Source organism: Prionailurus bengalensis, chromosome A2 (assembly GCF_016509475.1).
Source record: "Prionailurus bengalensis isolate Pbe53 chromosome A2, Fcat_Pben_1.1_paternal_pri, whole genome shotgun sequence".
Lineage (NCBI taxonomy): Eukaryota > Metazoa > Chordata > Mammalia > Carnivora > Felidae > Prionailurus > Prionailurus bengalensis.
The window spans coordinates 124,453,304-124,468,642 of NC_057348.1; the positions used below are offsets into that span (position 1 = coordinate 124,453,304).

The window sequence follows — 15,339 nt, forward strand, 5'->3', positions numbered from 1 at the left end:
AGGTATGAAGATACGCAGTCTTGATTATTCCAGAGAAGAGAGAGATCTGTTTTCCTGTCCTGTATCAGTCATCAAATAATTTTCTGTCTTAAGTCATCAGTCACCAAATAATCTCTCACTTGATAACATGGAGAAGGCTCCTTAGGTTTCAGTTCTGTTCCTCTTTTGTCCCTGTTAGTTCATATTTCCAAGGCTATGTCCTCCAGAGTTGGGCTGTAATACCTTTGCAGGGAGACGGTGAGTCTATTGATTCTTTAATATGGTTTCTGCCATTTAATTCTTGTTGGGAGCAGGCAGCGCTCCAGCCCTTACACACAGCTAGCTGGCCGCTCTCTGTAATCAGATGTGTACACACGTCCCATGCCAAGAGAAAATGCTGGCATATTCACAGTGGATTATCATATTCTGGTCACTTTTCAAGATCATCCGTGCTGTTTGTAATCTTGAGTATTATTATTAATTGCTTTTGCTTTCAGCCTTGAATTTGGTTCTGCAAGGAAGAGGTTTTGCTGGCAAGGGTTATGAAAAAAATAAGGGCAGCTTCATGTTCTTAATCTTGAGGGCTTCTTGCATTACTGTTAAGTCAGAATTGTTAGGGAGTAAACTTGCTGGAAGGTGAAGATGAAGGTGGTCCTGTGGAATAACAGGAAGAGCAGTAGTCTCAGGGGATGTGATTTAGTCCACCCTTTTGCCTCTTTTTAACGTGACTTTGGGCCTGTGTATTCATTTGTAAAATGACCTGTTTATTTACAAAATAGGGACTGTGCTTTGTCCCGTGTAGCACTCAGTGACAGACTGCATGTGGAAGCATTTTGTAAACGATAATACTGCACACCAATGTAAGGTCATCACTGTGTCTTTGCGGTCGACACGCTCGAAAATTTGTTGGTTTATGTTGAAGCCTATTTCAGTTCTCTTCATGTCCTGGCCCATCATTTCCACATTTGAACTTAAGCTAGGGTCACTTGGGTGGCTCAGTCAGTTGGGCGTCTGACTTCAACTCAGGTCATGACCTCACGGTGTGTGAGTTCGAGTCCCACGTCAGGCTCTGTGCTGACAGCTCAGAGCCTGGAACCTGCTTCTAATTCTGTGTCTCCCTCTCTCTCTGCCCCTCCCCCACTCATGCTCTATCTCTGTCTCTCTCAAAAATAAATAAACATTAAAAAAAATTAAACTTAAGCTATGAAGACCTTGGCTCAACCTTCTTTATCTTTCAGTCTAATTCGAGGCCTGGACGTTTTGCTTTATTTGGAATTTGTCACCCCACATTCTAAAGAATGAGCATCAGTATTTCTCAAGAGACTAAGATTCTAAGATATTGCCAAAGCGAATCTTAATTGTATGTCTTCAGAAAGCCCTGGGATCTTATACTTTTATCATACTGGGCACTATTTTGGTTATATTGTAGTAGAAACTATTATTCTTGTATTAGAGCTATTCACAAAATGGAAGCACTTTGAGTGATGACTGTAGTCTAAGAGCTGCCTTTCCAACATGGCAATCGCTAGACATATTGATTATTTGCATCCCAGTCAATTAAGATTAAATCAAATAAAAAATTTGGTTCCTCACACACACTAGATACATCCCAAGTGCTCAACAGCCAGATATGGGTCATGGAGACTACTTTGGACAGTGGAGATTATAGCACATTTCCGTCTTTGCAGAAAGTTCTACTGGACAATCCTCTAGAAGAAAGGGAACCTAATATCACCTTCTTCAGAGGTACCCAATAAGGTTTCATGGAGAACTTTTATGCCATTTTTAGATTTCCAACCTAAATTAGCAAACTTTCATGGCCAATCAATGTTTGACATCCCACTTACCTACCCTTTCCTGCAAGTCACGTTTAGGGTGTTTGATAATTTGATATTTTTACATGTTCATTTCTTTCTGTTGGGTTCCTTAGGTCCTGTGTGACAGACATGTGTGAATGTCCAGTCCATAAAAACTGTTACTGCGAGTCATTTCTGGCATATACCCGGGCCTGCCAGAGAGAAGGCATCAGTGTCCACTGGGAGCCTCAGCAGAACTGTGCAGGTGAGAAATTCCTGGTGGACCCATCCATCAGAAGTTCACTACAATCCCCAAAATAGCAATGAAAGAGACTCGCTGATACAAATGGCCACATTCCCCCTTGGCCAAAGGGAAATTCCATCAATAGTCCAACTGGATTGCAACTTGATAAAACACAAGGGCTTCCCACTAGGCAGGATAGAAAGCACTTAAGAGAAATGCTTTGTGACAAGCACATTTGAACAATGTAAGGATTTCCACTGTTGCAAAATCCTCTCAACCTCAAGCTATCAGCTGGATGTACTTACCACACGGACAATCACAGCTGTGGCTAAGGTTATATGTGGCGCAAAGAATATTCATGATTACAGTCATTTAAGGTCTTCAGGATAAGTGTGTGTGTGTGTGTGTGTGTGTGTGTGTGTGTGTTTGTGTGAGAAAGGGAGAGATTGTTAAACCCTAGCAGAATATTCTTTTGCCTCTGAGAGATAGATTTTTATAATACTTGTTATAGTCCTTTGATCTCAGGCAAGTTAATTAGCTTATTGGATATCTGTAAAATGGACTTCTTTGTTCATTCAAGAAATATTTCTTACAAAGTGTCTACGTGCTGGGCATTGTGCTGAACACAGTGAGTACTCTGGTAGCTTAAGAGATGAAGCCCTTGTCATTGAGGTGCTGGCAGTCCAAAAGGAGAACCAGGTGAAAATAGTAACTCTACAAGAAAATACTGGCTAAGTATGTTAAGTGTGATGTAGGAAACAAACAAGGCAGAGCAACAAAAGACAAATGGAGAGGGAATGGGTGGCTGTTTAGATGGTGACAAGGGAGGGCTTCTCTGTGGTGATGATAGGAGCCTTGAAGGATTGAAGGGAGTTAGGGCAAGAATTCTATGCAGAAGAAACATATTTTATGATCATAAAGCAGGAATAAAATAGCATGCTCTCGAACTGGAAGGGAGTCAGTGTGGCTCAAGCATGGTGGGCAGGGGAAAGAAGCATAAAATGGGGGTGGAGTAGAAACAGGAGCTGGATCTTGCAGGGCTTTGCAGGTCTTGGGAGGGTGGTAGCCTTTATTCCAAGAGTAGTGGAAGCCACTGATGGACTTTGAGCAAGCCTCATTCTGCTTTCTAAACATCACCCTGTGTCCAGGCTACTGTGTAGAGAATAGATTGGCCGGGGCAAACTGAAAGCAGGTGACCAGGCAGGAGTGTGGTGGTGAACAAACAATGGTGACTTGGATTAAGATGGAGGCAGTATATGAGGAGAGAAGAAGAGAGATTCCCGATGTATTTTGGAATGTTACAATCATATCTGTGACGCAGAGTGATACGCATCAGTGATATGTGATATGTATGTGAAACATCTGAAAGAGTGTCTACCTCATAGAAGCTACTGCTGCTAATTAGATCTGGAGAGGAGATGGCTGAGTATTTGTCACTTACTTCAAGGGTTGGCAGACATTATTCCGAAATGGGCCAGATTTGCCTGGAATGAAGACACAAGGGGGTTGCACTAATTCTACACTAATCCTAATAACCTTAGTTCTGATATTAGAAAAAAGGCAGTTCATAGCGCTGCTAACTCTGGAATGTCTATATTGGTGGAGGTCACCTGGTTGGAAGAGAGGTCAAGAAGGATTGCCTTGAGGCTGTGTTTTCATTGAGTGGCCATCTTGTTTACTCAGACCAGTGAGTCTCAGTCTGGCTGGGCATTGGAGTCACCAGGGGGTTTACAAGATAAACAAGAAACCTATGCCCAGATATCCTGTTTTAATTGGCCTTATATAGCTTTTAAAACTTCTCAGGTGATTCTGACTTGTAGCCAGAGTTGAAACCACTGAGTTAATTTTTATGCCTACTTGGGTGGCTTTGAGGGAGTAGGATGACAGGTATTTGGGGGTTACTAAAACTTCTCCAAGCTGCCCCTTGACAAAATCACTTGTCTGTGTCCATGAAAAGCACTAAGCCCTTTTACCTACTTCTAACTTCCGTTTTGGAATTTGCTCTCTTCTCTGCAAACCCAAGTCCAGTCTTTGTATCTGAGTTCACTTTCTACAGCAAGAATGTCTATCAGTGTTGCCCTTCTGAAAGGAGTATTGATTTGATAAAAATAACTCACGGTGATACTGGTGGACTGGGTCCGAGGATGCAGAGGGGGGTCCTGCAGGGCCAGCCAAGAAGGTCCTTGGCTTCACACAGGATGGAAAGCAAACTCAAGCCAGCAGAAAGTGAGAGCAGAGTTTATTGAAGATACAGAGACAGCAGATACAGACAGAGCATCCGGGAGACTCAGAAAGGAAGTAGAAGATGAATCTCATCTTTGCTAGGGGTCTGGAGTTTTTATTGATGATTGTGGTCTGCTGCACATGTCCTCTTGGGCATACGGGAACTGGTCAGAACAAGGACAGTGTCCTGATGTCCATCATAAGTCATGTATCCCCTGAAGCCAGGGGACCTTGGCATCCTCAAGATGTCTAGTGCCAGTGATCTGGAATATGAACATGATGGCTTCACCCTATCATTCCTTAGGTATTATCTATTGTGTTGAAAGATTCCAAAGAAATCATTAACTCCTCATCCCTTACAAGGAGGACATAAAGTAAGGCATGTGTAGGGCAGGGGTGCAGGTCCTAGCAAGAATAGAAGAAGGAAAGGGAGCAAAAAGTAGATTTTTATGGAGTCCTTCAGGTTCCCTATCTCAATAACATGGTGTGGTTGAGGCTTCTAAAAAGTAAGACGGAATGTCTTACCTCTCACCTAATGCATCAGTGTGGGGTAGCATAGTAAAAGTGATGTTTTTGTGGGACCAGGTCCTTTTAGTACACCTTGAATATTCCTAGCTCGCTTTCTCTCCTTTGAGTCCTCCTTCCCTTGAATCTATCAGAAAAAGACTAAGCTATACGGAGCCACGTCCCATCCATCCATCCTGCTGTAATTTAGGGCTCTGCAGAAACTTAAGAACTTCATTAGCTGTGGTGGTGCTGTGGTAAGGCTTATATTAGATACAGAATATAGGAGTCCTCTCTTCCCAGCCCACAGCTATACTTAGCACCGTCTGAGTGCACCATTTGAGGACTACGCATTCCCCTTGATTTCAGGGTCCAAATCTCAGGAGCTAAAATTACTTTTCTAATGGACGAGGAATATGGCTCTCGAAAGATTTCATTTACCACTTAAAATTAATGGAGCCATCTGAGTGAAGTATAACTCTGTGCAGTTGCAGAGGAACCTTTAAACACACACACACACATACACACACACACACACACAATGCACTTGCACAGGTTGACAGTTGGCACATGAAAAATAAATTTACGGAGACATGCAGCATCTTTCAGTGGATTCATTTCCAATTGATCTGGAATATTGAAGACTATAAGAGTACCCTTTACTTATTTTTAGCTCCCAGATCTTTTCGACTTATGACAGCACGTAAGGGCACTTAATACAGAGAAGAGAAATTTTCCAGAGTAAAAAGCTTGGAGGTTGAACAAATAAGAAGCCAGCCAGGCAAGAAACTCTGAATGAGCAAGTGACATTTCCAAACGTAGCCTGGATTTTAGCACTATCATGACTACTAGCACAAAGCGTATGCCCACTGCGTGTGGCAAAAAGGACTGACGGAGCTCAAGCTTAGCATGTGAATTACTGAATATAATATACTATGCAAAGGACCATCATAAAGGTCTAGAATAAAAGTTTAATAATGACCATTTATATTAACAGTCACCATTTTCTAAGCACTTCCTTTGCCCCAAGGACTACACTAGCACTTTTATGACATTTTATGTTGTTAATTCTGCATTATAATCTATATGGTAGCATTCTATTACCCACACTTTACGGATAAGGACATTGAGGCTTGGAATATTTAAGTGATTTGCTGCAAGCCACAGAGCTAGAAAATGAGTAGGTTGGGAATGAAACCCAAGTAAATTTGCCTCACAGCCTCTGTAGTTAATCATTATGAAAACAGACCAGCAAGAGCACTGTGGAAAAATATAGTCAAATATGAGTATGTATTTATTTGCGGATTTACATAAGCATCAACTAATTTATTCAAATATTTGTTATGTAGGTCTTTCCGATTTCTATTCATTTGTGCCTTATCACTGATAGTTGGTGGTCTCTGACCGTAACTTTGTTATGCTCTTGCCCTCGCATCTTACCTGGCCATTCTCGGCAGATTTCCTGACACCTCCCTGTAGCCCACACTAATTGTCAGTGCACTTTCAGTAATGCATTTTATAAGTGGAAAAGCATCTGGGATACTCGAAGTGGCGTGTGTCTTTCTATAGCACATCAGATAGCCTGCTGGGTTCTATGAGCAGGTTTCCCTCTGTTTGTCTCTATAAATTCCAGGTGCTTCTAGCCCTTTGCTGTAGCAACGGCTTTAATTATACACAGTGAGCTTCTCCTTGGCCAACTGGGTGCCTCCTGTAAAGGATTAGGAGATAAAGTCAGTACGGGGATCTTCAACACTCAGTAGGGGATATGGAGGCAGCGGGGTTCCAGAGGGCACAGAGCCGTGCTTATTGAATTTATTGATAAAGCTAACACCCAGCGCTTTTCTGAGTTACCACATGAAGTAACACATAATGCTGCTTGGACACATTACGCAGTGTCTGCTTGTGTGTCCCCTAGAGAACAAATGTATGCCAACCCTAATCACTTTGGTAGTTGGCTGCTTTTTCTTTTTTAAATTATTTAACCAGATGAATCCTTCTCTAAATGCATATGTTCAAATTGGTCACAGTTAGGTTTTATTTTTATCTTTTTATTTGTTTAAGTTTATTTATTTGTTTTTAGAAAGAGAGGGAGGGGGCAGAAAGAGAAGGAGAGAGAGAATCCCAAGCAGACCACACTCTTAGTATTCCTGACATGGGGCTCAAACCCACCAACCGTGAGAGCATGACCTGAGCTGAAATCCAGAGCCAGATGCTTAATTGGTTGAAAATAATATATATTTTGTCTTTTATATATATGGAAAAAAAAAACATTGAATTCACAGAAGAGTCAAACAGGGTCGGAGTCAGTATTCACTTTCTAGAATCATGTAACAGTTGATGATCAATTTGAAGGCAAATCTAATCATGGCATCCCTTAGCTAAAACCCTTCCAAGACTCCCCCTTGCCTAGATTCACAGCCCCTGCCTACTTGTCTGCCTTTGTCTCCCCATCTCTCCCTCCTCAAATTCCGTGCTGCCACCTACCAAATTGAGACCCCCTTCCCCTGAAGGAGCCGGGCAGTTTATTGTTGCCTGCATCCCACACTTGCCGTCTCTCTGCCTGGGGAGCTCTTCCCACCACAGTCTGTCTGACAGCTGCTACTCACCTTTTAAGACCTAAGTGGGCTCTGTTCTCTGAGGTCTTCCTAGATGCTGACATCCCCTCAACCTCAAGTTGATGTCTCTCTCTTACTCCTCCATGGTACTTTGCTCTCATGATCTGATATAGTGCATCTTGCATTTTATTAAGAATCTGTTTAGGGGTGCCTGGGTGGCTCAGTTGGTTGGGCATCTGACTTCGGCTCAGGTCATGATCTCACAGTCCGTGAGTTCGAGCCCTGCGTCGGGCTCTGTGCTGACAGCTCAGAGCCTGGAGCCTGCTTCAGATTCTGTGTCTCCCTCTCTCTGACCCTCCCCCATTCATGCTCTGTCTTTCTCTGTCTCAAAAATAAATAAACATTTTAAAAAATTAAAAAAAAAATCGGTTTATGAGCCACCTTTACCTGTTTGGTGGTAAACCCAGGCTCCTGTAATGGAAGGTCAGAGATGATACCTGATTCACATTTGATTCCTTGGCCTAAGAGAATGCCAGCCACGTGGCAGATACGCGGGAGATGTTTATTAATTGAAATGGAAATGGCAATGGTGTTTGTTCAATGAGAAAAGACCTTTTTCCCCCCTAGTGGTTCTGCATTTTCTACGTTCTACTTTCTCCCCGTAGATCATGAGAGAAATAATCAGTGTTCAGTTGGCCAAAGGTGAAATGTCACAGCAGAGCATCAGGAAGTTAAGTGGTAGAGCCAGAAGGAAGAATTGAGAGGTCAGAGAGAGGATGAGACATGGGAGAGCTTGTGTCTATGAGAGAATGTGGGGAAAGGAAAGAACATAGGTAGGAAAGAGGAAATTCTATCAAGTTTTCGTACTGCAAGTGATCTCTGCCTGGTTTCAAGGGAAACAAAGTATCTGGAGGGTGAAGTGAGTTCAAAGAGGCTTTCTGGAAGCAGCTGAGTGGAAAATGAACTCAAGGCCAGCCAAATGTAATCCACACTGGGAAATGAGATGATGGATGGAGCATCATTAAGATTAAGTCATCCTCCAACAGGCACTAACATTTAATAAGCTGCTCCTGTGTGCTTGGCCCTGTGCCAGAACTTTGGGTCATGGTAGAAGGGACTCTGCCCACAGGAGCCTGGGCCTTGGCAGGTTACCCTCTTCCACCAGGGATGATTGTCCTAGTGACCCCTGGAATTTAAAAATCTACAGCTACTTGGGCCCCAATGCAGAATGAGAGCAAAAATCTTCAGGGAATGGGGCTGAGAAATATCTTTTAAAAGATCCTCAGGGGACTCTTATAAGCTTCTCTGATTAAGAACTACAGCTGCACTGGAGATGGGGGATTAAAACAAATAAATAACTGTAATGTGAAAAGTGCTGTGGGGTGCAGAGGGAGGAAGGACATTCTGGGGGAGATCCAGGAAGCTACTTGGAGGAGGTGCCATTTGAATTAAGACTTGGAAAATGATAAGATATATTGGGAAGAGAATCAGAACTAGAAATTAGAGATGAAACTGTAGTAACTGATAGAGAGAGACAAGACAAGACAAGACAAGGTAAGGGAAAGAGTCTTGGAGGTCATGGGAACTTGTAATGCCAGGGGAGTAGGCAAAGAAGCCCAAGAGAGAGGTGTTCTCCAAGTGTTAGCAGAAGAGCCTGGAGAATTCAATGTCCAAAGATAAAGTAGACAATAAGGCCAAATATTTTTGTGGAGAGGTTATAGGAGAATGGGGATGCCGGTGGATCTAGTCATGACTGAAAATGTTGGTGGGAACTGCTTCAGTAAAGTGGTAGGTGAGAAAGAAAGACAGATCACCCATGTTGATTAATTGCAGAGGAATTGGATATAATGACTGTGAAGTCTTCTATGAAATTTGGAGGTAAAAGGAAGAAGAAAGTAAGTCTGATAAGAAATCTTTTTTTGTCAAAGATTAGTGTTGATCTGAAAATGTTGGTAATATTTGGAAGCGGAGCCAACAGAGATTAATGTTCAATGAGAAGGACAAAGAATAGAGCAAGTTCCTGGAGGAGATGGGTCAGAAAACAGGAATGGCCAATCAAGGATGGGTGCAGATGTGGAGCAGGGGCAGTGGGGAGATGAGTTAAGGGTGCTTGTGCAGATGACCTAAAATCATCGATGAGGAAGGGTGGGCACTCTGAGGCTGAGGATGGGCTCCAGTAGGGTTTTAGGTGCAAGATGATGGGAAACAGTAGGAGCTTCCATTGTGCACTTACCTCCCCTTTGGAAATAGTTGCCTTCTCATTTGCTAAAAAGACACAAGTCTCTACTGTGACTGAAGTATGAATGTGAGGGTTGTTTATAGGATTAGTTCTCAATTCTGACTGCATATTAAAATAACATGGGCTAGGTTTTTTAAGGGGGTTGTCAGGTATCAGGAAGTTCCCTGATGAAACTGATTTTCAGTTTTGAACACCATTGGTCCACGGAAACATAACAACACATGGATGTAGTTGTTGTGTGTGAATATGGTATTCAGCTAGGATGTTTCCAAATTATTAGGCATATACAATGTGTAGGGTATTCTGTTAGCCACTGAAAAGCAAAAAACAAAAAACAAAACAAAAAAAAAAAACAACTTTGAAGGGATCTATCAAAAGCCAAAAGATTATCCAAAAAGCAAGCAAGATTTAAAGGAATAGTTATGTTGATCTACCCACTCACTCATCCATATATCGATGCAGGTCCTCTAAGTACCTACTACACGTTAAACACCACACTACTGCCAAAAATAGAGAAACAAAATAGCCTTTCCCTCTCGTAGCCTAGATTAAGCTGGAGAGAGGATTATAATTTCATGTTGCAAACGCAGAAATGGAGGTGGGCAGCGGGTGCTCTGTGAATACAGTCAAGGGACAGCTCACCCAGATAAGAGAGGTGGGAGAAAAGGTTGGGGAGTGTCTAGAACAGGGGAAGCTGGGGTGGATGTAGTAACATTCACCAAGCTAGGTGATGGCTCTAGATCAAGGCAGAGCTTAGGTCTCAGGACTGACTTTGCTACAGGCAGTTCCTGGTAGCCTAAGAAATATGATTAAATTATGAAAAGCCGAAGCAAATTAATACAGTTACACTGTAGAGGTGATGTTAGGGAATGTAGCATTAATGAGTAATACTAAGTTTTTGCTTATCTACTGTATCATTTGGGATCCAGGCAGAAAACAAATGGCACACTCAAACTTACTAATGGAAGTAAGTTTAATAGATGGATGTCTTATAAAGGATTAAGTAGCATGTAGGAAAATAACAAAGAAAAGCCCAGGGCCCTGGAAATGAGCTGTTCTTCCTCACAATATTTTGATACCAGAGGTGTGGGGCTTTTTTCTCATATCAACCAATTCTCCAAAGTTTCAGAGACCAACTGGATGCCCTGCAATTCAATTCAATTCTGACACTACACAGAATTAGCCCAAGGCTGCACAGGCTTAAGGGCTCAGTGTCACAAGACTGCCCTCGCTTCAGATGCCAGTTGCAAGTAGTGGGTCCTCAGGTTAACCTCACTTCTGTGTGCCTTGGCTGCAAAGCAGGGGGAGGGAGGTGTTCTTACTATCCCCCTTCCCTTTCAGACTTAACAGTTTTCTAGACTACTTCACTAACCTCTGGAAAACACTGTGTTTACTATTACTGGTTTATTATAAAGGATACCATTGAATAGACGAAGAAGTGCATACAACAAAGGACAGAAGGGTCCTGACATAGGAGTTTCGGTCCCACCACCCTCCCACTACTCTGATATGTTCTTCAGCTCTGAAGTTTTCTGAACCTTGTTGTTAGTCATTTAGGAGTTTTTATAAGGGTTTCATTATGCAGGCACGATTGATGAAATCATTGGCCACTGGTGATTAACTCAACATCCTCCCCTTCTCCCCTTCCTGGAGATTGGGTGGTGGGGCTGAAAGTTCCAACCCTCTAATCATGCCGTGGTCTTTCTGGTGACCAGTCACATCCTGAAGCTATCTAGGGTCCCCTAGCCACCAGTCATGTCATTAGCATACAATAGACCCTTAATACTCTAGAGAGTTCATGAACTTTAGGAGCTATGTGCCAGGAACTGGGGACAAAGACTAAATATTTATTTTTTATTATATCATACCCTGTGTCATAACAGAGAGGCTGTTATCATTCCTGGGCCTAAGGAAGCAAGGGAGGGGTTGATTGTCAGAAAATGGGGACAGAGAGAGCTCTGTAGAGTATAAAAACTACTCATTAGGAACAGTGGCATTTGTTTGAGGGGTGCAGTGGCCCACAGTGATGCCAGAAGGAGAGGGCTAAGGAAATAAGCAACTGGACCTCACTCTTCTCCTTTCCTCCAATTGCCAACTAGTGTTCACCATTCAAAAGTGAGCCAGTTGAAATCATCCCTAGAAATCAACACAGAGCACAGACATAGAGCAGGTTCAAGAAATAAAGAGAGTAGGTCTAGAGGGGCAAATGGAAAGTGTCCAATCCGCTCTCTGGTGTAGTTAGATCTGTTTCATAACTCATTTGTTTTTTTTTTCAGCAAGTATGTATTGCTGGCTTCCATACCTAACGCCCTTTAGGAGCTAGCGATGCAGTGGGAGACTCGATGAAAACTCTGCCCTGAAGGAGTGTATATTCTAGTGAGGGAAGACAGAATAAACATGTTACAAATGATAGAAATGGTAGTGATATGTATAAAGAAGAAAAATATGGAAAAGGAATCGAGAATGTGAGGCTACTGTTTTGGATAGGAAGTTACCTTTGAGAAAACACCTCAAAAAGGGGAGAGTAAGTCAGGCATAGAACCAGTAAGACTACATTTGATGTTCCAATATAATTGGCTGGCAATAGCTTCCCGTAACCCATCCCTCTATTGGTATATCATGTCGTGTATCTCTACCAAGAAAGCATCGTATACAGTGGCTTTGTTCAAAACAGGTGGCTGGTAACAGTTAGTTTAGTTTATTTAACAGCTTAGGCAACTAGGACAGGGATAGAAATGCCAAAGCTTAATATGGAAATTAGAATCTATACAGAAAAATGATAATTATAGAGCCAAGTATTATAAAGTAGGTTTCACTCAGATGTCTCTCAAAATTCTGTGTTTCATACAGTTCAGGTTTTTAATAATATGGAAGAACTTGTGAGTGATAATTGACTACTCTTTACACAGCACCCCTTTTCTCATTTGTGTTTAACTAGTGTAATGGGTATTTGAGGAGCCTTATTGTAAGTTAGGTGTGGTCAAACATGAATGTTCTGTGATAACTCTATATAATTTGAAAGATTCAATATAAGGCCCACTTGCTTGAAAACCAGTCCTATTTTTCAGTTTTACAATTACATTCTTTCCAGTCTTTGCAAGGTATTATTTTGCAAACTGCATAAGCTATAATAGAGGTGTTTACACTGATACTCTTCCATTGTTATTAAATTTGTTTGGAGCGACTTCAAATGAAGGTTAGATTGTTATTGGTATTCTTGGAAAGTCCCTCTTCTAAATCCCTACACGTGTCAACATTCCTACTCATGAGAATAAAGGGCGGCCTCTTTGTCACTGGAAATAACTCAGATGGGAAAATTTGTATGTCATACAACTTCCAGAATGTTTGTTTTCCTGACAAATCTATCCATGAGTTTTCAGGAACTCTTAGAATATTGTCAAAATCATTCTAGCTCTAAGCAAACAAAGATGGCAAATTGGTTATGATTTGGCTAGCTCGTCATTTTTGTATTCTCTGTGGCCAGACAGCCACCTACTTCCCTCTCTCCAGTCACTCGTCTCATTTTTCCCTATTTGGTTTTACCCCACTCTTGCTTTAATTTGCCTCAAATTGATCACTATGATTAAAATATGTTGTGTATTTCCAGTAAGCTTGGTAGGGTTTTTTTTTTTTCCTGTATGTGTAATTCTGTGTATTTGAATATTGATGGGGCTGCACAAAATATTCCTATTTATCACAACTTGATAGCTCTAAGCACAATTTGGAGTTGATTTTTCATACTGTTCTCAATAACCAAATAACCTCATAGACTTCCCGGTAGCGTCACTAATGGGTAGTTTGTCTTCCCTGGGAATAAAAAGCTTTCCATTTTATTTTACTTTGAAGATCACTAGCCCAGAAGGTGGATCTTTGATGTTGTTTTTTCAAGGGCAGGTGATTCCCAGAGTGTTTGAGGAACGTTGGATGTTTGCTATTTGGACGAGCCAGTGCAGTGGGTGACATGAGCCTGCAGAATGGCATTGGGCCGAGGTTGAATCTACGTGGCTCTTTCTCCACGTCTCACCCGTGTCTCCTTTTCTCAGCCACCCAGTGTAAGCATGGAGCTGTGTATGATACCTGTGGCCCGGGATGTGCCAAGACCTGCGACAACTGGAATGAGATCGGTCCATGCAATAAGCCGTGCATCGCAGGTTGCCACTGTCCCGCCAACCTGGTCCTTCACAAGGGAAGGTGCATCAAGCCAGTTCTTTGTCCTCAGCGGTGACCTTTGTTCTGCTCCTAAGACTTTGAAATCTGGTGTCTTTGACACTGAAGTGGAAGAGCCAATGAAGGACTGCGGTATTTGTGTGCTGATTCTTCAAATACACACAGAGTATATATGTGTACATATATAGATATATAGATATATTCAGAAACATTTCATCATTTATATAAACTATAGGTGGATTATTATATGTATATTTTTTGCTATAAGACATGTATTATTTCTAGGATCCTAATCTGTAAGCCATTGGATACATTGTATAAATAAGCCAGGTGTTTGTAATTTAATAAGGCAGCATGCAGACATATTGGATGGCTTTAACATCACATACATTTGTCATTTCTAAGAAGTTTTCTAAGAGACCTAAATTGCCTGCCTGCATTAATTTTAGCTTTGAATCAAGACTTGCAGTTGAGTGGAAAATGTGTTTCTCTGGAGAAGGGCAGAGTTATCTAGGGGCATTTCATGCTTCCAAAGAAAGGAGTGTATGCCCTAGGGAGATGACTGGTGATTGGTGACAGGACCTAATGGTGCATGTAAAGCAAGGGATAGGTTGTTAGACTTTATTGGGTCATGGTCCAATATTATTTCCAAAACCGATTGGCTAGTTGCCAAGAAATATATATTTGTCAGTAGAGCATAACCAAAGAACTGAATGGTTTCTTGCCATCTTTGCATATTCCTTGAGTCACCTAATTATACATGTGTGTATGATGGATGTGTCCATTTATATGTCGCAGTGAGATTAAAGAATGTTTGGGTGACATGTCAGTTTTATTGAGCATGAGCAGATATTTAGGGAAAGTTTTGCACAACATATGAAAGAATAGCCATTTCTCTGAATCTTAGAGCAATTTAGGATGGGCCAATATGATGAGTTGATGTAAGCCATCTATGTTTTGTGACTATTCCATGTGTAAAATGAAAATCATTAATTATTTCTAGAGAATTCCTAGCCCAGTGCTATTTGGTGACTGTTAATACGTCATGATTCTACAAAAAGAAAGCCTTTTCTGACCAGTTGATTGAATATCAGTCCAAACAAAGACTGGTCTCTGTATTTGCTCTAATTTACTGGTAGTTTACTACTGGTCATCAGATGAATTTCCTGACTTTTTTTTCAGTTGAATAAATGAAAATGTCAACAAAACAAAACCCACTAATGTTTCATTTCAAGATACTATGTTCCACAGTGTAGTCAATAAAGGGCTCAATATTTAAAACAATGCATTTTCTCTTTCAAGATGTGCTGTGTTATATTTTATAAGTAAGCTATATCAACTTCAAATTGGCCAATTTTTAACATCTTTATTTAGATATAATAGACAATAGGAAACCCCCCAATTTTTTTATGTATATATTTTCATCTTTTCTCCCCTCAGAAAGTCCCCCTTAAAATTTCTTACAGGGCTGTTTTAGTGGTCACAAACTCCTTTAATTTTTGTTTGGGAAACTTTTTATCTCTCCTTCTATTTTGAATGACAGCCTTGCTGGATAAAGAATTCTTGGCTGCATATTTTTCTGATTCAGCACACTGAATATATCCCACCACTCCTTTCTGGCCTGCCAAGTTT

The 15,339-nt window shown here is 41.3% G+C and overlaps 1 protein-coding gene across 2 annotated transcripts in view; it reads left to right on the forward strand.

Moving 5' to 3' along the window:
- The window catches only part of BMPER (BMP binding endothelial regulator), a 250,315-nt gene extending 235,320 nt beyond the window's left edge, over window positions 1-14,995 (forward strand). For both annotated transcript variants that reach the window (XM_043589236.1, XM_043589235.1), the window contains 2 exons: window positions 1,910-2,040; window positions 13,584-14,995. In XM_043589236.1, the coding sequence (XP_043445171.1) occupies window positions 1,910-2,040; window positions 13,584-13,765 (313 nt within the window). In that variant the 3' untranslated portion in view covers window positions 13,766-14,995. The remainder of the gene's footprint in view (window positions 1-1,909; window positions 2,041-13,583) is intronic.
- The last annotated feature ends 344 nt before the right edge of the window (window positions 14,996-15,339 follow it).